The sequence below is a fragment of the Trematomus bernacchii genome, unplaced genomic scaffold (assembly GCF_902827165.1).
Source record: "Trematomus bernacchii unplaced genomic scaffold, fTreBer1.1, whole genome shotgun sequence".
Taxonomy (NCBI): Eukaryota; Metazoa; Chordata; class Actinopteri; order Perciformes; family Nototheniidae; genus Trematomus; species Trematomus bernacchii.
The window spans coordinates 3,491,186-3,517,597 of NW_022987803.1; the positions used below are offsets into that span (position 1 = coordinate 3,491,186).

Here is a 26,412-nt window from a genome sequence, read left to right on the forward strand (position 1 = left end):
TGTTACAGTCCATTAGCCACTGCTCTTTACACAGTGGCTTCTTCTCATCATCCCTGCTCAGACCCCTCTCCTTCCTCACTCTTCATGCTCACTTTGTTGCACTTTTTAGAACCCTGCTGTAGTCTCAAGCTGATTCCCTCCTTGATTGTGTTTGTATGCAGTTTTTACCTGGCAGTGCGAAAGGAGGCCCACTCCCACCTGGTGGACGGGACGGGCCACAGACCCCACTACAGCCTGCGGACCCTGTGCAGGGCGCTGAAGTACGTGGCAGCAAACCCCTGCTGCAGCGTGCAGCGCTCACTCTATGAGGTACACACACAATCTCCTTTAACACTACAACCGTTGACCCCCCTGCATTTTTTGAAATACGTGTAATTCTGTTGTAATTAAACCCACACATCTGTCACTGCATGGCTTTTCCTAGAATGTGTAAATGATGGGCTGTCATGAGAGGGAGAGACAGAGAGCGCTCCGTTTATTACTCCCATATTATTTTCCAAATGAATTTAAACTTTTGAATAATGTTGTTAATCTACTATTAGTAAATCAAAAACGAACCACAATAACTGAGTTTAAAGCTTGCTTAGTATATAAGGAAATTATGAAAATGAACAAATTCAATGTTTCAGAAATGATTTCTCTGCGAGTGCTGACGCTGTTGCAAAATGTTAATGGATGTTGGTGATTCTACTGTTAAGGGTCACTATATTGACAACATTTTTTTATGTAAAACTGGTGACATAAAGACTTTCCTTTAGTTTAGTGAGTGATTTTGTTGCTCAGGAGCTGGTATATGTGAGTTCTGAGGAATTAAAGATCATTTCAGTGTGTTGGAGCCTCCATCAGCTGCATGTATTCCCTGCTGACAGTCTGATTCTCTGCAGGGTTTCTGCCTGAGCTTCCTGACGCAGCTGGACAGAAGCTCCCACCCTGTGGTCCAGAAACTGGTGTGTCAGCACATCCTGATGGGGAACACCAAGTGTCTCAAACAAGTAAGAGCTATTTCCATTTTACATGTTTTAATGTTCATTTGGTCTGAATGGATACATCATTGAAATGTGGATTTTAATATTTGAGCTTTAAAAGTATCTTCTTATAATAACTGACACAGGAGGTTAATAGAGTGTGCTGAGGGTTTTTAAAGTCCTCAGCAGCTGCAGAAACCTTTCGATAATATACATTTTAGATGTATCAATTCATCTACACAAGAGGATATATTTGAAAAAAGCTATTTGTCCCGTTTTCTGCAGTCCATCCCGGCGCCCTCAGACCGGCCCTGCGTGGATGTGGAGGGGTACTGGGTGTCTCAGGGGGAGATGGAGCCGGCTCTGGACCCAAGCTACATCCTGACCGCATCAGTCAAGCTGAACCTCCGCGACCTCTCCAGAGTGGTGTCTGCAGGGTAGGAAAACCGCTGCCCAGCATTCCCCCAAATCAATGTGTTCCTCATTTTGTCAGAGCTAATTCTGGCCCTTTAGGATAGAAACACCAGGACAGAAATGTGGCTGTTCTGGATTCCCCGCTGTCCGTGATCTGCCTGGCAGGAAGCCATGAGCTTTTTATATCTCTGTGTGTGTTTTAGTTTCTCTTACGTATAGCCCTATTATTTACACGAGGCCGTAACAAACGGACCCCACAAACGATAACGGGTCCCAAGGTGGATAGATTTGCAAACGAAACTCTCTGGGGGGGTCAAACGAGTCCGTGTAATCGCCTCTATACGAATATTTCCTGAAAAAATAACGATAGCCCCGCCTCTCCCCACCTCTGCTGCTCACTGCTGTAGCATGGCCAGTAGCTACTGTCAGTAGCTACTGCTAGTGCTACTGCTACTGACCATGCGACAGATGTTAGTACAACATCTACAGCTCGACCATGCTACAGATGTTAGTGCAAAATCTACAGCTCCTCTAGCACAACCATCAGCAACAAGTGGACATGGAGAATTACATGAACTACTACATGTTGCTAAATCCACCGCGGGGCATAAACAGAAGGGTAGCCATGGCAACATTGCTCCGGGCTGCTCCGGAGTCTTCTTCGCTGCTTTTGGTGTATTTTGTGGCGGAAGTTACAGCGCCACTTACAGTCCCGGCATATGTACTACAGCGTGTCCAGCGCTTTCGAGCGGTCTCGTGTGGAAGTACAGCGCCACTTATAGTCCCGGCATATGTACTACAGCGTGTCCAGCGCTTTCGAGCGGTCTCGTGTGGAAGTACAGCGCCACTTATAGTCCCGGCATATGTACTACAGCGTTTCCAGCGGTCTCGTTTGAACAGACACGTTAAATGAAACGAATGCATGTGAACGGAAGACATTTTTGAAAACACATACTGTGCATAAACGCAAACGTTCCCGTGTAAAAGCAGCCTTAAGGACAGCTGACCTCCTGACCTCACTTAATACCGTTTTAATATTAGGTATAACTGAAGTCCCACACTAATGTTTAGAGATCAGGTCTGGATCTCTGTCAGTGTCCCTGTTCATCCCAAATGCAGTAAACAGTTGTTGCAGCCCTGTCAAGTTCTTAAGTTCTAGTACATGGGATAATAACTAGTAATGTTTGTTTTGTTGCATTAATTGGACATAGTTTTTTGGCCAACATTTTTTTATTTCAAATGTGTTGCTCAGCAAAGGGGCATGAATGACCTGAATAAAGCAAGTCATATTCTCCTCAGTTAAAGCTGCAATATTTTATTGTGTTGTAAAAGTCCTGCATTCAAAATGTTACTCAAGTAAAAGTAGAAAAGTATTAGCATCAGAATATAGTTAAAGTACCAGATTGGCCCATTTCAGAATAATATATATGATATGTTTTATAATGATTGATCATGAAAGTGTTCTCAAAGCTGGTAAAGGTGCAGCTAGTTTGAATGACTTTGTATACTGCAGGGTAGCTTGTGAATTTACTCCAGGTGGAACTAAAGTCTGATTTAACACTTTTCATATTTCATCATTCATCCACATCTGTAAAGTAACTAAAGGTATTCAATACATGTAGTCGAGTAAAAGTACACCATTTACTTCTGAATTGTAGTGGACTACATAGTAATACAAAATTTAAAATTGAAATACTCAAAATTGTACTTAAGTATAGTAAAGTAAATCTACTTAGTTACTTTGCAACACTGCTCCACAGTGCTCTAAGGCTCTTTAGATGTATTGAGTACACTCGGGTTACAACATCAGTGGACATTGATTTGAAGAGTGTGTCCTCAAACCCTCCCTCTAACTGTTCCCCTCACAGCACTCACCCGGTGCTGATCCAGGGGGAGACGTCTGTGGGGAAGACCAGCCTGATCCACTGGCTGGCTGCAGCCACGGGGAACCAGTGTGTGAGGATCAACAACCACGAGCACACCGACATCCAGGAGTACATCGGCTGCTACTCCTCCGACAGCAGGGGCAAGCTGGTGTTCAAAGAGGGTACGAACACTCATCAGCCAGCGGGCACCACAGTAGCTGATGCATCCATATCAAATATTTTGCTGCATGTCACCCCCTCTCTTTCCCCTCTCTGTTCAGAGGGTTAAAGGCAAAAAGCCAAAACTAAAAATATATATATATAACTGATAAAAGAAAGCATTATAATCACAAAGCAATTTCAATTCTGTTCATAAAACATTAAGACATAGTGCAGAAGAAACGCATCATAACATGTTTGAATACTAGAAATTTGAATGAAATTAGGAAAAATAGTAGAATTGCAGTTTTCTCCGGTGTTTGTTCCAGATATATGGAGCATAATAACTGAAAGCTGCTTCAGTTTGACTCTGGGGACAGAAAGGAGACCTGGATGGTTCATGATGTAGCGGGAGATGGGAAATGTATGGCCCTAAACCATTTGGTGCTTAATAAAGCAGAAGTAGTATTTTAATGTCAATTCTCTGAAAGACAGGAAGCCAGCGTTCTGAATCAGCTCTAGCTGTCTGATAGATTCTTTAGTGCGAGCTGCAAAGACCCCGTTATGTAGAGGAACTGTCTCCCAGTGGCCCCCCCTGGCCTCCTCCAGTCTGATGTTTCTGTGCCCCCTCCCCTCCAGGCGTTCTGATAGACGCCATGAGGAAAGGCTACTGGATCATCCTGGACGAGCTGAACCTGGCCCCCACGGACGTGCTGGAAGCCCTCAACAGGCTGCTGGACGACAACAGGGAGCTGTTTGTGGCCGAGACACAGGAAGTCATCAAGGCTCACCCCAGGTTCCTGCTGTTCGCTACCCAGAATCCCCCTGGACTCTACGGCGGTAGAAAGGTAACTATGCCTCTATTTTAGCCTGATATCTAAAGGTGTCATGGTAACTGTGACCTTCAGATTTCAAATGTTGACATTTCAGAGCAAAATCAATTTATATGAATGGATTTGAGGGAGTCAAATATGCCCATGTTGTTCTAATAAAGCTTAACAATACATTTCAACATCACCAGAAACCATACTGAGCTTGAGAACAAGAAAACATAACATGATAAACTTTATAAACATTATGTTGTTTAAGATTGCAAGCATGTATCTACTAGTAAACAGTGCGAGTTTGATTTGACCAATCAAAACACTAACTACTGCTACTAGTGAAAGGTTTTATATTGTCCTCACCTTCGCTGCCAGGAGAAATATATCACTACAATGCACTAAAGATGAGGTCCCATCTCTCAAAGGCTGGCAACAATTATATTTGGGTTGGTTCCCCTGGAAGTGTTCTACACGCCATATCTGACCAGTTCTATCATAAGTTTCCTTGGCCCTGATTTATCGGCTATTATTGTAAAAGGAACCTCCCGATTTAAAAAAGTGATTCTCCTGTAAACTCCAATGTATGTCTGGAAACTCTTATTTTCAGTTTTCTCTTTGGTTGTTGGCTTTGCTTTGTAATTATGCATTTGAAATGTATGTTTGCTATGTCAGTGGTTCCCAACTGGGGGTTCGGGGACCCCTAAGGGCACTTGAGGGGATTGCAGCGGGTACGGAGAAAGATTAGGGATTGCCATATATTTCCACACAACATTTCATTTGAAATCAATTGACATAAGCCTGGTGTCCCGCCCCCAGAACTATCAAAGCTTTTGAAAGGGTCTCATTAACAGCTCTAGTGACTTAATCAAAGATGCTGAAACTGCTCGAAGTGATTTTTAGTATTATTATTTTTCACTGACTAAGTGTAAATATCAAGTTTAAAAGCATTTATGTTAAGGGATAGTTATACACGTGATTTTCATCCACGGAGCAGTTTGGGGCGTACAAGAAGAAGTGCAGGCGAATCTTCACAGATGAGTGAAGGGGTTCTTATAGAATACTAATATTATAGAATGGCGACCAGCTCGAGTGGTACACAAGACATACATGGTAGGGAACCTCTGTGCTATGTCATAAGTGAGTTAAAAAAAAAAGAAAGAATAATCAATACAAATATTGTTAAGAAAGAAAACGGTGAGTAAGGTTGTCTGCCTGCCCTCCAGGTGCTCTCCAGGGCCTTCAGGAACCGCTTCGTGGAGCTGCACTTTGACGAGCTGCCCAGTGCAGAGCTGGAGACCATCCTCCACCAGAGGTGCAGCCTGCCTCCGTCCTACTGCAGCAAGCTGGTGAAGGTCATGCAGGACCTGCAGGTAACTGACACTCATGTTGCACTACTGCGCACCCAGGGGCAGATTATGGGATGACGGATCCCTGGGCACAGACCTGCTAAAGGCCGTACCTCCTGCATAGGAGCCAGAAACAGGCTTAAAGTTATTGAGTTATTGCGGTATTCTTTTGTGTTTTTTTTCGGTCTCACACATCTATTTCTGACTTACATTTTGTACTTGCTCTTAAATTCTGGAGATAACTCACTTCTTAAACTCAATGGATAAACTGAGAATATTTCATTTTCTGTAAATATTTTGTTCTAGTACTGCTTAATTAGTTAAACAATTAATCAAAATAGCAATATGGACCCAATATGGTTATGGAGAATCAAAATATTTGTTAAAGGCTAAATATGAGTTAAAATACAGTTTTGAATTAAGTATTGTGGAACTGCAGAGATATCCCAGTCTATAAATCATAATCCAACACATTGTTGGTATCGATCCTCAAAAAAAAAAAAATGACATAAAATAATTTAAATAAAAATGTTCATGATAATGAGAACTAGCTTTCAAAATGATCAGTTCCACTAATATGGTGAACCATATCACAATTGCCATATCAGTCAAAAATAATCACAATAAGTAATTTGTTCACAATCATGCAGCTCTATTTTGTAGTAATGCACCAATGTTATGGTTTATTGAGGAGAACGTACTTGCATGTTTCTTACTGTTCTGAGTTTCTATCTTCATGGTTTAAACTTTATTGCACTTAATGCACGTTTCTCTGGATGAAAGTTTCAGCTAAATGTGATGACAATGATGACAGCACTTTGTTTTCCTAGGCCTGTGCCTCTTTGTATCGCCTGCCTGTGTTGGGTGTTCTGACCTGTGTGTAATGTGTTCCCCTCCCCAGTCCTTACGCAGGGGCTCTACAGTGTTTGCGGGGAAACACGGCTTCATCACGCTCAGAGACCTGTTCCGCTGGGCCGACCGGTACCGGCTGCAGGAGCAGACCGACGCCTCGCAGGACTGGCTGCAGTACCTGGCCGACGATGGTGAGGCCGGGAGGATGATCTGTTGGATAGATAGATAGATATATAGATAGTTAGATAGATAGTTAGATGGATAGATGGATAGATAGATGTATAGATAGATAGATAGTTTGATGGATAGATGGATATTATTTAGTTACAGCAGTGGTGTGTTAAGGCATTACCATATATAAAAGGTGGAATAAAGTATAAACATAATGAAATAAAAACAATAAACAGCAAATATAAACATATCTACTGTAGAAAAGATATAATTCACAAATAATTCACACATGTTATTTTACTCTATTCTAATCTGTTTCTTCTTGCACTATTTTTTATTTGATTGTTTAAATAAGTGTTAATGTTTTATGTCTTATATATGTCATGTATCATTGTTGGAGGGCCCTGGAAGCTAAGATGATCATTGCCATACCTTCACTGTAGCTGCTGCCCATGTGACATAACGTCCTCAGTGTAGCTGCTGTGCTCCTCCTCAGGGTTCATGCTGCTGGCAGGGCGGGTGAGGAAGCCGGAGGAGGAGGCCATCATCCTGTCCACCCTGCAGAAGCACTTCAAGAGGACGGTGAACCCTGAGAGCCTGTTCTCCCAGAAACAGGTCACCGCACAGTTCAGTGAGTCAAACATCAACTACCACATACTGATCCTGGACCAGCTCATTCTGTCTCAGTATATCAACAGCCTGAGTATACCTCCTGCAACACAAACAATCTGTTCAATTAAGTTGCAGTTAAAGAACAAAATGCAGCGCTTACAGAGTTTCTATGGTTTTTCAGGTAGAGGTTTAGATAATCTTACAGTCAACCTACTGTTCTTACATTTGACCACATGGCACTGACAGAATGTACATTGTATAATCAGCATTTTCTTTATTTAGAACAGCATACTGATGTTTCTATTCGCTCTACAAGATTTAGAACAAGTATTTTACTGTATATTTAGATGTACAACTGTAACGTACGAAAACAAATAAAAAATAAAATACTATAGAACAACCCGTTAAATTCCCCAGAAATAAAAGGCTCCCTTGCTTTGTGCATTTGGGGTTCTGCTAATGCATAATGATCAGATTTTGTGTGACCAGACCACTTCTGAATGTTACTGTGCGATAGATTGTTTTGTGTAACTGTGATTCGACATTCATGGGTCAGTTCTCTGATTTGGTAACCCTCTATTTGTGCTACTGTAGCACTAAGTGGTTGTATCACAAAAGTGAAATAAGAAATCAATTGAATGTTATTCTGTCATTGACACATGTTGCCTTTGTGGCTGCAAAGTTGCATAGTCTTGCTTCAAGTCCTTTCTCCCCCCACTAAAGTTTTAATTTATTAAGCTTGCTAGTATCCATCACATTTCTGTGGACTATTAAACTCTGTGTTTCTATAGGTTGCCTCATTAAACGTCCATTTAAAGGTGGAAGAGGAATTGGACACTATAGACTTACATTAAACTGTTCAGAGAGACATGTAGCTAGTCCAGTGGTTCTCAAACTTTTTCTATCAGGCCCCCCCTTTGAAAAAAAAAAAAAAAGTCGGGCCCCCCCAACACAAATAGTCACAAATAGTCACGTAATGGGCCAAGTTAACATTTATTAAAATACATCAATATGAACGTGAGCATTCCTTTCAAAAAAAGAAAAAAATCACTTTGCTAGAACAGTGATAATAAAACAATGCTCCATAAGTCTGTGTGCTCAAAAAAATAAATTACACAATTATGCAATCCCTTTGCTAGAACAATAAGTTATAATACTTTGCAATCTGTACAAAAAAATGAAAAGAAAGAAAATGCTGATATTTGGCAAAAAAGTGTGTCTTATCATTAGTGGCTGCAATGAGCCTGTTTGGCACTGCACATTTCTTCAAAACGGGGTCGCAGGCTCAGTGGCGGCGCCAGAGATTTCTTTTGGGGGTGCTGTGGGGTAGCTTGACGTTTCATAGAGGGTGCTCAAACATTTAGGGTTTCCCATTAATGTCCCGGTCGCTACAGAGGAATTTTCTACTGCAACAATCCCCACGCATATACACAATGTGACAGTTACAATGAAGGCTTGATAATCAGCTCGCGGCATATAGGTGTAAGCAGGGGTAAAGTGCTATTTTTTACAAGTGGGGAGTGAACCTCACATAGGGGGGTCCGGGGGCATGCTCCCCCGGGAAGATTATTTTTAAATATTGAAGTTAAAAGCATCAATCTGGTGCACTTTGAGAGCAAAATTAAGAGATCTATGGATACCTCTCTCAACACCCATATGAAACGGAACTGTAAACAGATTTACTTTTTCTTTATGGATATTTTACTAATCACCCTTTTAAACTTTATTATTTTTTTACTAGTATTTCAAACCTGTTTTTCATTTATTCTCTTATTTTTTTATAACTATAATGATCATATAAACGTGTGCCTCGGAAATAATTGTTTACATTAATCGTGACCAAAACGTATGAGACCCACTGAGATAACTTAGACTAAAGTTAACTATCTAAACACTCAGAGAGTCCTTTATCAAGAAACTTCTAAAGGACTAAAGACTAGTAAAACATTTGAGGAGAAATATGAATCAAACTATAAATAGTAACTCCACATTTCTAATAAATGATTTAATTATGAAAAATAAGAAGTGTACATTTAAAATAGAAAAAGTGACAATTACAGATGTTGAATGTCTACTAGGTAAATGTAATGATAAACCACCAGGAGTGGATAATTTAGTTGGTACATTTCTTAGATATGTTGCTAATTTGGTTGCAGAGCCTATCTGTCATATTATAAATTTGAGTATTGATAAATGTATTTGCCCACAGGCATGGAAAATAGCAAAAATTATTCCACTTGCAAAAAATCCAGCTGGACCATTTTCTGGTACTAATAGCCGCCCAATAAGTTTATTACCAGCGTTAGCAAAGATAATGGAGAGAATAATTTTCAATCAAATACAAAAATACTTTGAAGGTAACAAACTTAATACTGTGTATCAACATGCTTACAGACCTGGCCATTCGACATGCACCGCTTTAACACAAATGACAGATGACTGGAAGGGCGAACTAGATAATAGGAAGTTAGTGGGTGCAGTACTACTTGATTTTAGTTCTGCTTTTGATGTCATTGACCATTCTTTGTTGTTAAACAAGCTGGAACAATATGGTTTTAATTTTGAAACGCTGAGGTGGTTAGAAAGTTGCCTGACAAATCGAAGTCAAACTGTTTTTTTAATGGAAGTCTCTCAAAGATGAAAACAGTCACTTGTGGAGTACCTCAGGGTAGTTGTTTGGGACCACTTTTATTTTCTATTTTTACAAATGACCTACCATTAGTGTTAGAAAAAGCTAAAATTGTAATGTATGCAGATGACTCAACAATATATTATGCAGCATCAACTACAAGAGAGTTGACAAATGTTATGAATAAAGATCTACTACTGATATCAGAGTGGGTCATAAATAATAAGTTGGTACTTAATGCGGGAAAAACTAAATCGTTATTAATAGGATCAAATCATCAGTTAAAAGGTGAACCAAAATTGCAACTACATTTAAACCATATTGAAATTGAACAGGTCAAGGAGACAAAATTGCTAGGTATAACCCTGGATCATAAATTATCTTGGTCTAAACAAATTGATAATGTTGTATGTAAAATGGGAAGGGGTGTGTCACTTGTAAAAAGAATTGTAAAATATTTGCCAATGGATGTCAGTAGACAAGTTTTGGATGCTTTGGTTCTGTCGCAGCTTGATTATTGTTTGGTTATATGGTCTAGTCAACTTATATTTTGTTAAATTTTGTCAGAAATATTACAGTGACTCACTCACCAGATATATTATCACAAAGGTTTATAGCGCAATATGCTCAACATAACTATCAAACACGACATACAATAGAAGGAAGGTTTGTATTACCCAAATCTAAATCAAATATGGGACAGAAAACAGTAATGTACAGAGCCATGGTCAGCTGGAACTCTTTACCGGTCCACATCATTCAGGAAAATTCTCAAGTACATTTCAAAAGGTTGCTAAAAAATTATTTAAGTATTATAAAGTCAATTTGAACTGTGTCTGTGGCTATGTATGCATATATTATTATGTACACTTATTTGTATTTACTTTTGTTTGGCCTTAGGATGGCGATAATTGGATGACCATTTTAGTTTTCACTTCATACAGCACTGTAAATTTCATGAAATTATGAGCTGTTTTGTTTTAATTTTGTTGTATGTTTATGTATGTTTTGTGTGTGTGAGGACCCCAGGAAGAATAGCCAATGCTCATGCTAGTGCTAATGGGGATCCTAATAAAGACATAAAGACATAAAGACATAGTTCACTAAGCCTCTCAGTCTGACAGGAGAGGACTCTCCTCCACCTTGTTGTTGAAAAAGCTCCTTATATCCGTTAGCGTAGCTCGCTAGCACCAGAAGCTAACAACAACGATCTCCGGTACCGGCGCGCTCTCTCTCGGCTCGTTCCACACACACACAGCCGAGCTTGAATGAAACACAGAGACCCAGACGTAATTGTACTGTACTGTATCATATTATTTTTCGAATCAATCATTTAAAAATCTTTTTGTTTTAATAACCATTTTTCCTCCTGGTCTCTCGCGCCCCCCCTGTCATGCCTCTGCGCCCCCCAGGGGGCCCCCCACTTTGAGAAACACTGAGCTAGTCTGATGAACACAGCATGATGTCTTGTTGCTCTGATCGACAGGTCCCTTCATCGACAGCATCGCCGGGGTCCCAGAGGAGTTTCGCCATGTGGTGTGGACCCTCGGCATGAGGAGACTAGCTGTGCTGGTGGGACGGGCGCTGAGATTCGGAGAGTCTGTCCTGCTGGTGGGAGACACCGGGTGAGATTCTAATCATTGCGACCTTCAGAAGATCAGGGTAAAAGGGTTCTGGAGAGCTTTATCCCTGGCTCTATGGAGGGATAGGGGGACCAGACTATGGACATGTTTTTTACTTTGCTATTAACTGACCGATGCCCTAGCTCCAAGTCGTGATGACACTGATGCAGGGATGGGCAAATGGCGGCCCAGGGGCTGCATGCGGCCCCAACCTCCTCTTTTTGCGGCCCTCAGATTAATTTATAAACAACGTAATTTAATAATAAAAAATAAAAAAACGTCCACTAGACTCCTAGTTACGTCGCGAGCTGCGTACATGATTTTGTTCGGCAGCCAAATACCGCAAAGATAATCTGTGACGCGTTTGGGTGTATTGTGTTTGTTTCCCGGGGAAAGACTCACAAGAAACACCGGCTGTTGTTATGCCTGCTGTGACGTTAAGTTACCACTTGTAATTATGCCTTTACAAGCTTAAAAGTTGTATTTATCATCTGAATTTGGCGAAACAAGTTTAATATTCTAAAAACCAAGACTTTGTTTATTTGAAATCAGATGAAAACAAACTGTCTCGGACCCTGCCGTGTTATCTATGATTACTATACGCTTTTCATTCATAATTTCAGCGGGAGGGAGGGGGAGCGGCGCTGAGGAACAGCAGAGTGCGGGTTGACAGGTGTCTGTGTTGACATTCCCCTTATTGTGGAATAAGGGGAATGCAGAGACAGGCTACAAGTGTTTTAGGTTCAAGTTAGACAACTAATGTCTGGGTTAGTGTTCATGACTTCATGTGTATGTCATCTTAATGGTTAATCTCAATGCACACACATTTTCCGTGCTTTCCAATAGTTTAAAATAGTTTTATTCCACTGTTAAATAACCTGTTCAATACAAACATGCCACTTGTAAAAATTAAATAACATTTCTGTGAACTGATATTTGTTTAGTGACCTTAATAGAGGATGTTCCTTGAAAGATTGTAAAATGTCAATGAAGATGTCAGACTTAGTATATTTGTTAATAATTACATACAATACATGGAATTTGTGTGTGTGTGTTCCAAGTTAATCTGCGGCCCCCTGGTGGCCAGTACATAAATGATGTGGCCCCCACCACCATCCAAGTTGCCCATCCCTGCACTAATGACTAAACATTCCCATCAGCCTCAGCTCTACTTTGTATTTGTGTTAATTAGTAAACATTATGACATGTTAGCATGCCGATGTTAGCATTTAGCGTTAAGCACTGCTTTCTCAGTAGAACCTCTCGGAGCAGCTGACCTGACCTGTCAGTGAATGTTGCTGCACTTGCTGTTATTATTATAATGCTAAGATTTGTTCCTGTCCCGTCACCAGATGTGGAAAGACAACTATCTGCCAGCTGTTTGCTGCTCTGTCTGCACAGAAGTTCTTCTCTGTCAACTGTCACCTCCACATGGAGACATCGGACTTCCTGGGAGGCCTGCGACCCGTCAGACATCAGGTACTGACCTTTATATACACAGTCTATGGTACTTTCACACATGACAGTATTGATACATTAAGAAATCATGAATGATATCATTATAATGAAAAAATGTAACCTATTGTGAAAAAATTGTATTTGATTCGTATATTAATAAAAACACGATTTATTGTTAACCTAATTAACATTCCACTTTAATTTGAAAAAAATGGTCTCACCAGATACTTAGAATTAATTTTTGCAAGATATGCGTTACTCTATCTGGTTTAGGTTGTAGCAAGGACCAAACAAGCATCACATGTTGCACTACTGTATTTTAACCATATGATTTTAATATAATATGGTGTGATATTTTGAGTTGTTAGTGCAGGACACCCAAATATACCAAAGGTTTAGTGTGTGTTTGAGAATGAACATTAGATTAGTTGACTGGCAGTTGGTATTACAGCCAGTGCATGAATGTGTTTGTGGAAAGATCTTTTGTCATGATTTATCATCCTCCCTGTGTGTGTGTCTGTGTGTAGACTGATGGGGAGGACTGCAGGCTGTTCCAGTGGCTTGATGGGCCCCTGGTGCTGGCCATGAAGGAGGGGGGGGTGTTCCTCATGGATGAGATCTCCCTGGCAGACGACTCAGTGCTGGAGAGACTCAACAGGTAGACACCCACACACACACATACACACATATACACACACACACACACACACACACACACTTTTTAACTTTGTAAGTACTAATCCCTCCTGTAGAGGGCGGGGCACAGGTAATCTACATCACATAGTTTGAAGGTGGAGTTAGCAGCAGAAAAAAAGTGTATCTGCACAGTTCGGATGTGATGGTCAAACTGTCATTATAGGAGTAATCTGCTTTAGTCTAATGAAAGATAACAATTGTATCTTTGTTCTAAACATGCTGTTCTACATGATGTCGGGAATCTGTCAGACCAGATTCACACATATCAACCGCTTCAATTTCAGTATGTGTATGTGTGGCACGAAGTTGCATAGTAAAATGAATTTTGACTAATGAGCATTACAAGAAGATCTCTCAGATATCGGATATCTAAAAAAATGTTTTAGGCAGACTGTAATCTAGACATGTTTGACTTTGAGTAAAACAAGGAAGGAAGCAGCGCTGTAGTCTGGGGGTAGTCTCTATCGTCAGATCACAGTAGGACGAATAAGCTGATGGCCTGTGTTCTATTAGACATTGATGGTAACATTTTGCACAAAAAAAAAAATAGAAGTGCAAGAACTGTGTTCTAAAACACACCTTCTCTTTCCCTTTCAATCAATAAGGACACCTTGTGATGACAGTTAGTAAAACATATGTGCAACAAGTGGTACTGTTACGAGACTTTTAAGAGTATACTGCCACAAATTATACTTTTGCTACACTTGGAATGACATTTTGAGACACAACCACATGCAGGTGAATAACAGACGTGGCTGGCCCTTGACAGTGTGTGTTTCCTCTCAGTGTCTTAGAGACAGAGAAGTCCCTGGTGCTGGCGGAGAAGGGCAGCGGAGACAATGACGACGTGGAGCTGATCAAAGCAGCTGCAGCTTTCCGTCTGGTGGCCACCATGAATCCTGGAGGAGACTTTGGCAAGAAGGAGGTAGATACAAAAAAAAAAAGAATAATGTTGCTGTGTTGCATTTGCCTGTTATTGATTCTACTAAAAATGTAAATACGATGTTTGTCCCAAAATGCTCTTTCTATCAGATGTGCAACTTTGTCCTGGTTTGAGTGTGTATAAAGCATGTCGTATAAATCATAACCCAAATCTTGGTTACACCTTTTCAGCCAACTTCATATAATAGTAAATAAACCCTAATTTACAGATACAATTAAACGTTATTTTTGAGTTAAAAAAAAAGTTTTGACTTTAGTTAATATCAGAAGTATCACTGGTATATGTCAACGTTCAGTAAGGAGTTTATTTTGATAAAATATAAATGTAATTCATTGCAAATAGTGATCATACATTTTTCACGCAAAGAACATTCAACTATTAGATTAAATAATTTGTCTGACATAAAAACATTTATAAACGGATGAAATTTGACCCAAAGCCAATAGGAGGGTTAAAATGTCTAAATGTGCTTTTACCTGTATGAAGGCAGAGTATAACTCTTGTGCTTGTTTGTTTTGGCCAGCTCTCTCCTGCCCTAAGGAACCGTTTCACAGAGATCTGGTGTCCTCAGAGCAACAGCCGCAGTGACCTGGTTCAGATCATCCAGCACAACCTGCGCTCAGGCCTCTCCATCGACGGTAAACTAGCTTAGAGACGAAGTTGCTGAAACAAGTCTTGGTTACATCCAGTCAGTCCTAGTTACAGCATAGCAAACGATTGATGTGTGAAAACATAGAAAACAGCCAATTGAAAGTGTTCCTAATGTTGTTCCTTTGTCTGGCGCAGGCGGCGATATCGCGGAGCTGATGCTGGACTTCATCGAGTGGCTGACTCAGCAGGACTTCGGCCGGCGCTGCATCCTGAGTGTCAGAGACATCCTGTCCTGGGTGTACTTCCTGAACGTTGTGTGTGAGCGGGACGAGGACGGCTTCATGACCATGGGAGCCCTGGAAGAGGAAGAGGAGGCAGAGTGGGACCTCAGACTGGACACCGTGACCGCCTTCATCCACGCAGCATGTCTGGTGTACATCGACGGCATTGGCTCTGGTGAGCTGATGGATTATTATTATTTTCACAGAGAAAGATTCTCTCCAAGGAGGTGTTGATTGTTATCTGAGGGTCCCTCTTCTTGCAGGAACCACGGTGTCCTCTGCAGACAACGCCTTCCTGGCTCGCCGACTGTGCCTGGGCTTCCTGCAGCAGCGGCTGAGCAGCATGACCAAACTGGACCAGGAGGTGCTGGACGCCCTGAGGGTGTACGACAGCGGCCTGCCGCGGCAACCCCAGTGGGGGGAAGACTTCTTTGGCATCGACCCCTTCTACATTGCTTTAGGTTTGAACGCTCCAGATTTATAACATTCTATATCATGGCTCCTTTTGTTTTTGTTTAAATGCTTTATAATATGCTTTATAGTAGGCTGTAGTCTTATGTGACCTAGAAAAACGCATAGTTTATATATATATATATATATATATATATATATATATATATATATATATATATATGATACAGGATTGTATCTGAAATGTATAAAAAGCTGACCATACATTTGCAATGGCCAGATTAAGAGACATGGTAAATGAAATGACTTCATCTGCATAGAAGATGCACGTTACAATTTGGGATACAGTTGTTCTAAAAATATGTTGAATAAAGAAAGGAGAAGAAAGTACCCAAGCAGTTCACCTATACTAACTGAGACTTGAGTTGTAACTGTTAGAAACTACGTCTATTTATCTACTCCAATTGTACATTCCAATAAAATCCCATGATGGACCGACTCCACTGCTTTAGATAAGTCTATGATGAGTGCAGCCCAGTGTTGTTTATTATCTAAGGCTTCAATAATATTACTACTCATAATGGATCTTGTGTTGTTGTGCTATGACTTGATCTAAATCCCGACTGCTGCTGTAATCTGATGCAAAATGAACTTCTTTAATAATCAAATACCCTGCCCTAAAATTGTCCATAAATAGTTATATAAATAAATATAACAAAAACATTTTTTGAATGTATTACCCACCCTAGCTTTAAATCATTTGCATAGGTCCAAATTAGTGATGCTCTTGGCCTGCTGGTTATAGTAAGTTAGTGCGCCTTTGGTTCCAAGCTGCATTGGGTGAGACCCGGTATAGATGCTTTAGGTCTAGGTCGATAAATAAATTGTTTAAAATTTGAGAGTGATTTCAAAGAGTGTAACTTAATAAACTGGTTCAGTTGAGTTTCTCTTCAGGTTCTTGAATCAAAGAGCTCTTTACGCTTCCTGTCCCTCCAGGCCCTCAGACGGAGAGCCGGGACCTGCCGGACTACGCCATGGCAGCTGGCACCACGGCGGTGAACGCTCAGAGGCTCCTGCGGGCTCTGAAGCTGCAGAGGCCCGTGCTGCTGGAGGGCTCCCCCGGCGTGGGGAAGACCAGCCTGGTGGCAGCGCTGGCTAAAGCCTCAGGGAACCATCTGGTCAGAATCAACTTGTCGGAGCAGACGGTGAGACTTCATTAAACAATGCTCTCCATGGAGCTCCGGATCTTTTAATACTTCCTCGCTCTGATGCTATTGACTGATGGTTTGCTCTCTGGCAGGATGTTACGGATTTGTTTGGGACAGATCTCCCTGTGGAGGGAGGAAAGGGGGGAGAGTTTGCGTGGCGCGATGGCCCCCTGCTGGCTGCTCTGAAGGCTGGACACTGGGTGGTCCTGGACGAGGTAAGCACAATGTTTTTCATTTAATTTCGTTAAACGACCACCATTTTGGTGTACTTGCTGAGATCAAAACTCTGTTGAATAATAATGTAGTTTAATGGACAAAACGTGGTGATCAGACATAGATATTGTAATAATAATAATCAAAGCAATCATAAATCTTGCGGTCAACAAAAAGTACAACGGCCCTGTGTCTCCCTCTCTTCCACACACACACCTCACGCAGGTGAACAGGATTATAGTAGCCGCGTTCATACCGGAGTACTTTTCACCGTACTTTTCGCGTTTAGTTCCGTTAGTACCCCTTATGTCGCGTTCACACCAAAAAGAGCACTTAATCGCGGGAACTTTTACCCCCATTTTTAGTGCCTGCTGAGAGATGGTACTTTCCTGGGGGAAAAAAGTGTCCCAGTTCTGATTTGCTGGGCGAATTGCAAACCACGCCCCGTACAACTCTGAAATGTTTTGTAGAGCTGCCATTTTATTATCCTGGCATTAGCATTATTAGCATTAGCATTCGCCCAGTGCACAAACGCAGAGAGACTAACTTATGGCAACACAAAATAAAACATGGGAGCGGTGGAGATGAGGAGGTGTCGGCGTTCTGGCGATTTACTCGGAAGGCTTCAGTAGAAGCTGCTGGGAGTCTTCCGGCTTCCGGCCGGGGACTCCGGGTGGCAGTATACGGCGTGAAGTTGTTTGCGGCCTGCCAGTAAACCCAAAGCAGAAGAAGACGAAGTGACGTCAGCGGCTCATTTGCGTAATCTTCCCTCAGGGAAAAGTACTCCGGTGTGAACGCGATCTATACTAAATGCCCTGGGGTTATAAATGCCGGGGCACTGAGTGCCGGCACTAAATACGGCCAAAGTACTTGGTGTGAACGCGCCTATTAGTGCCGCCCATATCCATGTGACCCAAGCCAACCAATCAATAGTGATCAAACAAATATCTTATATTAAAACAAAACACATTACTATACACGTTTCATGGCTCCTACACTAACCTTAATTAAACAAACTGTAATGTGTTAATATAATCTGGGATTTTAAACTGATTGGACTTGTTGTCATGGTGACAGCTGAACCTGGCCTCCCAGTCGGTGTTGGAGGGTCTGAACGCCTGTTTCGACCACCGAGCAGAGATCTACATCCCTGAGCTGGGCATGAGCTTCCAGGTTCAGCCGGAGAAGACCAAGATCTTCGGCTGCCAGAACCCCTTCACTCAGGGGGGGGGGCGGAAGGGGCTGCCCAAGTCCTTCCTCAACAGATTCACCCAGGTGAGGAGTAGCGGGATAAATACAAATTGTTTAAGATACTTCAAAAATGATTATCGATTGCAGTTTTTAGTCTTAGATCTTATTTTCTTGTCTATTAATATATTTGGGGATTTTGTAAATTGATATCTTGGTAATTTAATAAAAAGTGCATGACTTTTAAATTAAATGTCTTTTTTTATTTAACCTTTTTTCCAATTGCTCATGATAAAATCTTTCTCTTTGGTTAATAAATATTTTACAGTAGAAATCAATAATTTTAGTTATTTTTTAAGCAAATATTCTCTGGTTGCAGATTTATATTTGAACATGCATTTCTATGTATTACACCATTGTTTAATAAAAATATTTTACTTTAGACTGACAAAACTATTTTGTCGCCTTGACATTTCACAGACTAAACTGTTAATTTAGAAACATTTACAATATCACTTAAGATCACTTACATCTGCCTTCCCCCTGTGTCCTAGGTGTTTGTGGACCAACTCACAAGCAAAGACATGGAGTTCATCGGAGACTCCATCTTCACCAGCATCGATAAGGAGATCATAGCTAAGATGGTGGAGTTCAGTAACAGGGTGAGTTCCTCTCTGTCTGCTGTGAGAAGATATGACCTGCGAGGCGAGCATCAGGCCAAGTTTTACAAGTGAGGTTTTCTTTCTGCATTTCAGCTGGTCCAGGAGGTGTGTGTGGAGCGGCGCTGGGGTCAGAAGGGAAGTCCCTGGGAGTTCAACCTGCGCGACTTGTTCCGCTGGTGTGAGCTGATGCAGGCCGACCAGTCTCCAGGGTTCTTCAACCCCGGGCAGCATGTAGCCCTGGTGTTTGCTGACAGGATGAGAGCGGAGGCTGACAAGGCTCAGGTACACTGCTGCTCCAATCTGTAATCAGTACATTAATATAGGCAACTAGAAAATGCATTTCCTGCTGAAAATGCGTGCGAATGCTGTAAACTGTGAACATTTGTTGCTGAATTTAGCTGAAAATGCAGAAAAAGCTGAATATGTTATTAGTTGAATGGTCTCTGTAGCTGCTTTTAGCTACAGAAACCAAGTAAGTGTGTTGCTGAACTTAGCGGAGAAATGCAGAAAAGTGAAATGATTTGAATCAAAATTGTTACAGCTCAAATGCATTGCAATGACTTTGTTGAAAACTTGAAAGTGAAATGTTAAACTGGAAGAGTAGGAAAAATAGTGAAGAAGCTTAATATTTAAAATAAAAGGTTTAAAAAAAGTATAAACAACAAAATGTATAGCCTCAATGTCCTGAAATAGCTGAATAATGTAATAGTTGAATGGTTTCTGTAGCTGAAAGTAGGCTGAAGGAGTTAGATATTAAGTGTAAGTAGTAGTGAATGAATGTGTATTAAGAAGAGAAAAGAAAGTAAAAACGCTTTGAAAAGCAGCAGAATATTTAAACTGCAAACTTTTGAACTAACTTGTTGGCGAGTGATCTGTCGCCATGGCAACGGCATTTGATGAAACCCCATAATACGCTTAGATGTGTTGATGGCTGCATCGTTACCAAACCTGTGATGTTTTGGGCCGTTTGGAGCATTTTCACTGAAGTTATGAGAAAACCGTGTTTCATGGCGAGCATTGTGTTGCCAAGGCAACGGCATTTGAAGAAATCTCAAAACTGTCACGTAGATGTCTTCACGGCTGGACTGTTGGCACACATGTGAAGCCTGAGCACTTTTTGACCATTTTCATAGGAGTTTTAGCAATATCTTGTTTTATGGCGAGGGATGTGTTGCCATGGCAACAGCTTTTGAGGAAAACTCACTATTGGCACATAGACATGTTGAGGGCTGAACCATTATCTGAAGTCTGGTGCTGTTTTGCCCCTTTTCATAGGCGTTTAGACAACATCGTGTTTTTTGGCGACAGATGCGTTTCCATGGAAACGGCTTAGGGTGAGATATCCGATTTGGCGTAAAGCTGTTGAGGCATGGAGAGGTGATATACAGGTGAAGATTGGGGAACGATCGGACCGTGTCCATTGGAGTTACAGCGACATCGTGTTTTATGGCAAGGGATGCGTTGCCATAGTAACACCACATTACGTAACATCAGATTTGATGTAGAGCTGTTCAGGGCCACAGTGTTAACCATCATGTGATGTTTGGTGGCGTTCTGAGCATGTCAGTTGGAGTTATGACATCATCGTGTTCCATGACACAGGTGTTTATGTTTGAGTTAACGATGTTATGAAACACCTGTGCTTGAGCCCAGAGATCAAAGGTTTCCATGGTGATCAGTAATCAGTGAGAGGAGAGCCTTTCCATTGATCTGAATGAGAGATAAACCTCTTACATGTGAACGTTTTGTTGAAGAACCGTAGCAGATATCGGTGACATTTCAACGTGTGAAGCGTCTCAGGACCCCGACGAGCGTCTGAGTCCATAATGTGGCCTTTTTGGCAGATTTACTAAAGGGGTGCAGCTGCTGAATGTCTTTTTTTAAAAGACTTTTAAAGTTGGAATGAAGTCTCTAGCTGAAAGTATGTGGAAGGAGTAGCATTTGGCACACGGTGTAGTTAAAAGAGGATTTGAAGGTTCCTCCCATTGAGTTACATGTTAAAAAAATAGTTTAAAAAGCTGAATATTTCAAAAAGTATAACATATTTTGAAAAAGTTGAAAGTTTCCCATCATGTGCTGAAAAGGTTGAATAGTTTGATATTTGAATGGTTTCTGTAGCTGAAAGTAGGCTGAAGTTATTTGACGGCAAAAATATTGGTTGAAATAAGAAGAAGAGGAAGTATTAACTTTTTGAAAAACTATAGTGGAATGCTGTTGCACAGCATTCGCACTAATTAGAAGTAGTTGAATAGAGTGGTGCAGTGACGCGTCCTAAAACCCGAAAGTAAGCTTCTTCCGGTTCCCTCGACAAAAAAGCAATGCAATTTCTCCATAGGATCGATACATTTATGAATAGAACATTCTAAAAGCTTACTTCCGGTTTTTAGGATGCGTCACTGCACCACTCTATTGGGTTTTCAAACAATCATGTTTAATTAATTAGTGTCTGTTGTACTTGAGATACTTTTGTGTTTTGTTCCAGTTGTTTTTATACTTTTAATGGTGATACTGTTGCACTTGTGAAAACACTATGAAACAAAGATGATCTTTTACAAAAACCTATGATAGTTGTTTGGGACGTGTGTTGTCTTGCCATCTAAGTAAAGAGAGCAGGACATTTCAGACTCAGGCATAACAGAACCAGTCTTTTGGTTATCAAAGTGAAGGGTGCTGGCCAATTGAACTGACCATATCTGGTCCTGGTTTGAAGGTCTGGGAAAAATACATCTACAGGTCCCTCAGAACAAGGTAGTCGGAAATGTATTTGGTTTGAATGTAATGGGTGGTAATCCTCAAAATATGGAGCTGTTTCAGAAAAGAGACTGCCTTCTGTCCTCCTCTTGGGAGTTTGTGTTTGTTAATTTTGCACGCTGAGGTTTAATACCTAAATGCATACTTTTAACTCTAGTTTGAGTAGTTCATTACACCAAGGGGATTTTTCTTCCTATTCGGGCAGCACCATTGCCGGTGCAGAGTAGTTGAACTGCTTATCATGCACAGATTACACCCTCTAACTTCAGTGCATTCAGTCACCAACCTCACTATTCCTTCTCTTGTTACTCACCTCTTTGTAAAGTGTGTTCCACTGTTCATTCTGTGAACCCCTGCCGTCCCACAGGTTCTGTCGGTGTTCAGGAAGGTGTTCGGGGAGGACTCTGAGCCGTACAGCGGCTCCCGGCAGTTCCACATCACTCCTCTCAACCTGCAGGTTCGTCAGGACTACCAAACCTCTGTCTGGTGTTGTAGAAATCTAAATGATGAGGAGAAGTTAATGGTTTGTTCTCCCATGGATTGCTCCTACAGGTGGGCTTCTCCGTCCTGCAGCGCATCGGTGGGGCCCCTGTGGCCCTGGATCCCCCCCTGTCCATCACACACCAGGTGCTGCGGCCCCTGGAGTCCCTGATGAAGTGTGTGGAGATGGGCTGGATGACCATACTGGTGGGCCCCACAGCCAGCGGGAAGACCAGCCTGGCCCGCCTGCTGGCTCTGCTGACGGGACACCGCCTCAGGGTGCTGGCCATGAACAGCGCCATGGACACCACGGAGCTGCTGGGGGGGTTCGAACAGGTAACGGCACCTCAGATCTCTAGTGTAACCAGCCTCTTTCTGTCTGGAAACATCACACTACATCTCTCTGTACTATATTTATGATTTTGGACATTTAACATATTAGATATACTAACATTCTCTCTAACCATAGTACACAATATGCAAATATAGCAAACATATCAGAGTGTATAAATGATATGTAACTTAAAATCAAATAAATGGCAAAACAAATAGTTGACAAGGACTTTAACTTAATTTCCATACATTTAATCATAGGAATGGATCAGCTAACATTCCTCACAATGGATGAACGAACATTTCCTAATTTAAGTGCCTCTTCAATGTCTACATTTTCAGTTTTTATCACTCTGCACCTTTTCTTCGTCCCAGGTTGATATCATGCGGCCATGGCAACAAGTTCTGGAGAGCGTGGACTACATAGTTGCTATGGTGATAAGGCGTGGCCTGATGTCGCTGGATGTGGGAATCCAGGACACGGAGTTCCTGCTGCAGACCTGGGGTCTGTTCTGCCACTGGCTGAAGGAGGAGAGGCAGCAGAGGACGGGGGGGACCATCAACTCAGAGGCTCTGAACAAGCTGGAGGTCATCATCCTGCTGCTGCAGAAACTCAACACAAAGCTCAAAGTGTTCACTGGTAATGGCCCAGCAGTGTCTGACAGCTGAATACTGCCTGATGGGACGATCAGGAGTATGGTCCCACTGCTGTAACACGCCTGTGTTTCTCCTCCAGACATGTCCAAACTGCAGCTGGACTTCACGCTGCTGAAGGAGCGCCTGGCTCAGCTGGAGGACGGCTGGACCAACGGAGGCTTCGAGTGGCTGGACGGGATGCTGGTCCAGGCCCTTCAGGCCGGGGACTGGCTGCTCATGGACAACGTCAACTTCTGCAGGTGAGGGAAAGTGATTTGGGTTCTTGTTGACCTATTTGTAAAAAGTTTGTTTAGTTGCGATTTGGCCTTTACATGGTGTGTATATAAGAAATGGCCTCAACCCTGGGCTGGGTTCAAAGATCCTCATTAAAAACTCAGGGTCTGAGAGCTATGCAGAAGATGTTTTAGAAAATATCATAATTTTGATACCGGCTTCAAGAAAACCAAACTAAAGCTTGTTGCACATATTTACAGAAAGTAATGCAGATGTGGGGAGCAAAGGAATTGAAGTCCCGAACAGTGTGAGATAGTTATTTGAAATGAGCTGTAGATAAAGCGAAGTATATCAACATATTTAGCTCATTGCACTGACCATGTGTTCTTGTTAGTGCCTCCGTCCTGGATCGCCTCAATGCTCTGCTGGAGCCCGGTGGATCTCTCACCATCAACGAACGAGGCGTCATAGACGGGAAGACCCCCAAAATCACACCTCATCCTAACTTCAGGTAGCATGCAATATTGTTCACTTTTTTTATTGAAGTTATTGAAAAGTTTGTCCTTGGTCAGCTGATGTTCGGGCGTTGCAGGTTGTTCCTCACCATGGATCCTGTTCATGGGGAGCTCTCCAGAGCCATGAGGAACAGAGGGGTGGAGATATACATCCCAGGGGAACATGAGGGGGTCTGCTGGGACACACTGGACCTGAAGACCCTGCTTCACACTGCGGGGGTGACCGGGGACTGTGTGTGTGATCTGCTAATAGGAATACATAAAAGTATCAAAACCGCCATTTGGGGTAAGCATTGATAACAACAACACAAAGAAATGCTGCATGTCAGTCAGTCTGCAGAGGACTTTATTGAAAATGTTCACTTATTAATGAGAAAAAAAAGAAAGAGCAAGATAGAAAGCAGATACACATCAGGGCATAATATAAATATATAATAAAATAAAAATTATAAAAAGGTTACTGTGGCGTTCTCCCCTTCGAGAAAGGATCAAAAGCTTTGCCAAATCCTATCAAAGGTAGAATATGTAGCCTTAAGCATAAGGGTGATTTTCTGAAGAGCAAGGGAATTTGATAGTCCACCAAGCCAGACCTGCAAGCTCGGTTAGGTTCAAGGCTTTTATTGGTCATGCGTACATAGCTACAGTGTAGTTATGATGATGAAAATCTTAGGTCACAGGCTCCTCCAACAGTGCAACAGAAAAAAACAGAAAGAATTGTGCAAGTAAATACAAAAAGAAAAATAGTGAAAAAGTGGAATAGTGCAGGGAACTGATCTCCAGGACTTCAGTCTCAGAGATAATTTAAACGATGTGCTTCCATCCTTCAGATTCCCCGGCCTCCTCAGTGGCATCCCTCCTCCATGCGGCCTCCCTGCTGTCTTGCCAGCTGCAGAGAGGCGTGGATCTACCCAGCGCCCTGCAGCATGCCTGTGGAGAGGCCTACTCTCAGTGCCAGCGCACCAACACCAACCAAAAGGTATGGACACTCCCTTTTCAATGCATGATCCCAACTGTCTCAATGTGGTAATGCCCTCATACCCGTGGTGTCCACCAGACATCTAACTTGTTACCCCTTTTTGTTTTCTTTCTCTCTGGGTCACATTCCTGAGATTTGCATTTATATTCCTCCTCTATGCTGGTGGCACATAACAGTGTGACCCAGGGACGTGCACAGACATTTGCTCTAAACTGAAAAAAGGGCCTCCCCTCCCGAAAAAAAACATAAGACCTTTTGAAAATTCTAACTTGTTTTTAATGTAAAAGGTTAATGAAATAAAAACACAACACTTTCATTGCAAGTGACACTCAGTTTACTTTTATGTCTAACTGCTAAATTCGTTATTCAGTCTGTGTTCAGTTCAGCCTCTCAAATGTGCTCTGAACTGGAGGCTTGGGGTTAGCCCCCAACAGAAAATATGAACTTCACTCAGCACAGTTACAGGCTTTGCATTTATCACTGATTTTTTGTATTAGTGTACTCCAATGCATGTAGTTGCTTGACATAATCACAGTGCTTCACCTGCAGCTGCCCTGCTGGCACCTTTTATCCAGCTCTGCAAAGATGCAGTCCTTTTAGCTGCCTCCTTCAGATCTCTCTCTCTCTGCTTCAGTCTCCTCTGTCTTGAAGGCATTCTTAAGCACAGAAATGTAACATAACCCCTAGATTCCACCGGGTCCGTCTGCGGCGCGTTACGGGCGCGTTACGGCTGCGCCGCGGTGCTCACGCCGATCGCGGCCACTCTAGTCAATGGGTGCTATTCCACCACACGCGGCGCGTTACGGCTCAGAAGCGTCCCAGAAGCGGCTCGGCGCAGGGCTCCTCTAAAATTAGGATCGAATCCTATTTTTGTCGCGGCGCAGCCGTAACGTAATGTCGGGCAGGCAGGAAGTGGAACCTTCAGAGCATATATAGCATATATATATAGATATATACACACACACAAACTAATTTTGCAGACCCTATCCCTCCGTAGTCTTTCAAGTAGGAGGAGAAATGCCAGCGTTCTCCTCCGGTTTACAGGCACTGTGTAAATTATATATAGAATAATTATGATGATGAATGCATTTTTTTACCACTAAAATACAGCAACACATCTTTGATTCATGTCGTTTATAACTGGAATATTACAGTTATTATTAACTTTGTCTGTACAAAGTAGCCTGTCCAGGAAATATGCCCAAATCAACAAAAACTGCGAGCCGGCAGGCAAGACGCTCCGCTTCTGAAATGCGCCTGGTAGGGTATGACGCCGGCGGAGGAGGCCGGACCAAAACCGCAACGCGGCGCAGACGGACCCGGTGGAATCTAGGGGTTAGCCTATGCATGAAAAAAACAAACGATTGTTAATAATAA

At 42.0% G+C, this 26,412-nt stretch overlaps 1 protein-coding gene across 3 annotated transcripts in view; it reads left to right on the forward strand.

The window, feature by feature from the left end:
• Positions 1-26,412, forward strand: part of mdn1 (midasin AAA ATPase 1) — a 99,472-nt gene that overhangs the window by 20,682 nt on the left and 52,378 nt on the right. For all 3 annotated transcript variants that reach the window (XM_034150385.1, XM_034150383.1, XM_034150384.1), the window contains exons 21-47: positions 162-309; positions 885-992; positions 1,251-1,402; positions 3,248-3,426; positions 4,043-4,251; positions 5,451-5,597; positions 6,475-6,616; positions 7,093-7,227; positions 11,324-11,462; positions 12,812-12,938; positions 13,445-13,575; positions 14,400-14,538; positions 15,080-15,194; positions 15,343-15,603; positions 15,692-15,889; positions 16,836-17,044; positions 17,140-17,262; positions 18,338-18,535; positions 19,003-19,110; positions 19,204-19,392; positions 22,229-22,318; positions 22,414-22,677; positions 23,050-23,314; positions 23,411-23,570; positions 23,939-24,055; positions 24,137-24,345; positions 24,887-25,035. In XM_034150385.1, coding sequence (XP_034006276.1) covers positions 162-309; positions 885-992; positions 1,251-1,402; positions 3,248-3,426; positions 4,043-4,251; positions 5,451-5,597; positions 6,475-6,616; positions 7,093-7,227; positions 11,324-11,462; positions 12,812-12,938; positions 13,445-13,575; positions 14,400-14,538; positions 15,080-15,194; positions 15,343-15,603; positions 15,692-15,889; positions 16,836-17,044; positions 17,140-17,262; positions 18,338-18,535; positions 19,003-19,110; positions 19,204-19,392; positions 22,229-22,318; positions 22,414-22,677; positions 23,050-23,314; positions 23,411-23,570; positions 23,939-24,055; positions 24,137-24,345; positions 24,887-25,035 — 4,411 coding nt within the window. The remainder of the gene's footprint in view (positions 1-161; positions 310-884; positions 993-1,250; positions 1,403-3,247; positions 3,427-4,042; positions 4,252-5,450; positions 5,598-6,474; positions 6,617-7,092; positions 7,228-11,323; positions 11,463-12,811; positions 12,939-13,444; positions 13,576-14,399; positions 14,539-15,079; positions 15,195-15,342; positions 15,604-15,691; positions 15,890-16,835; positions 17,045-17,139; positions 17,263-18,337; positions 18,536-19,002; positions 19,111-19,203; positions 19,393-22,228; positions 22,319-22,413; positions 22,678-23,049; positions 23,315-23,410; positions 23,571-23,938; positions 24,056-24,136; positions 24,346-24,886; positions 25,036-26,412) is intronic.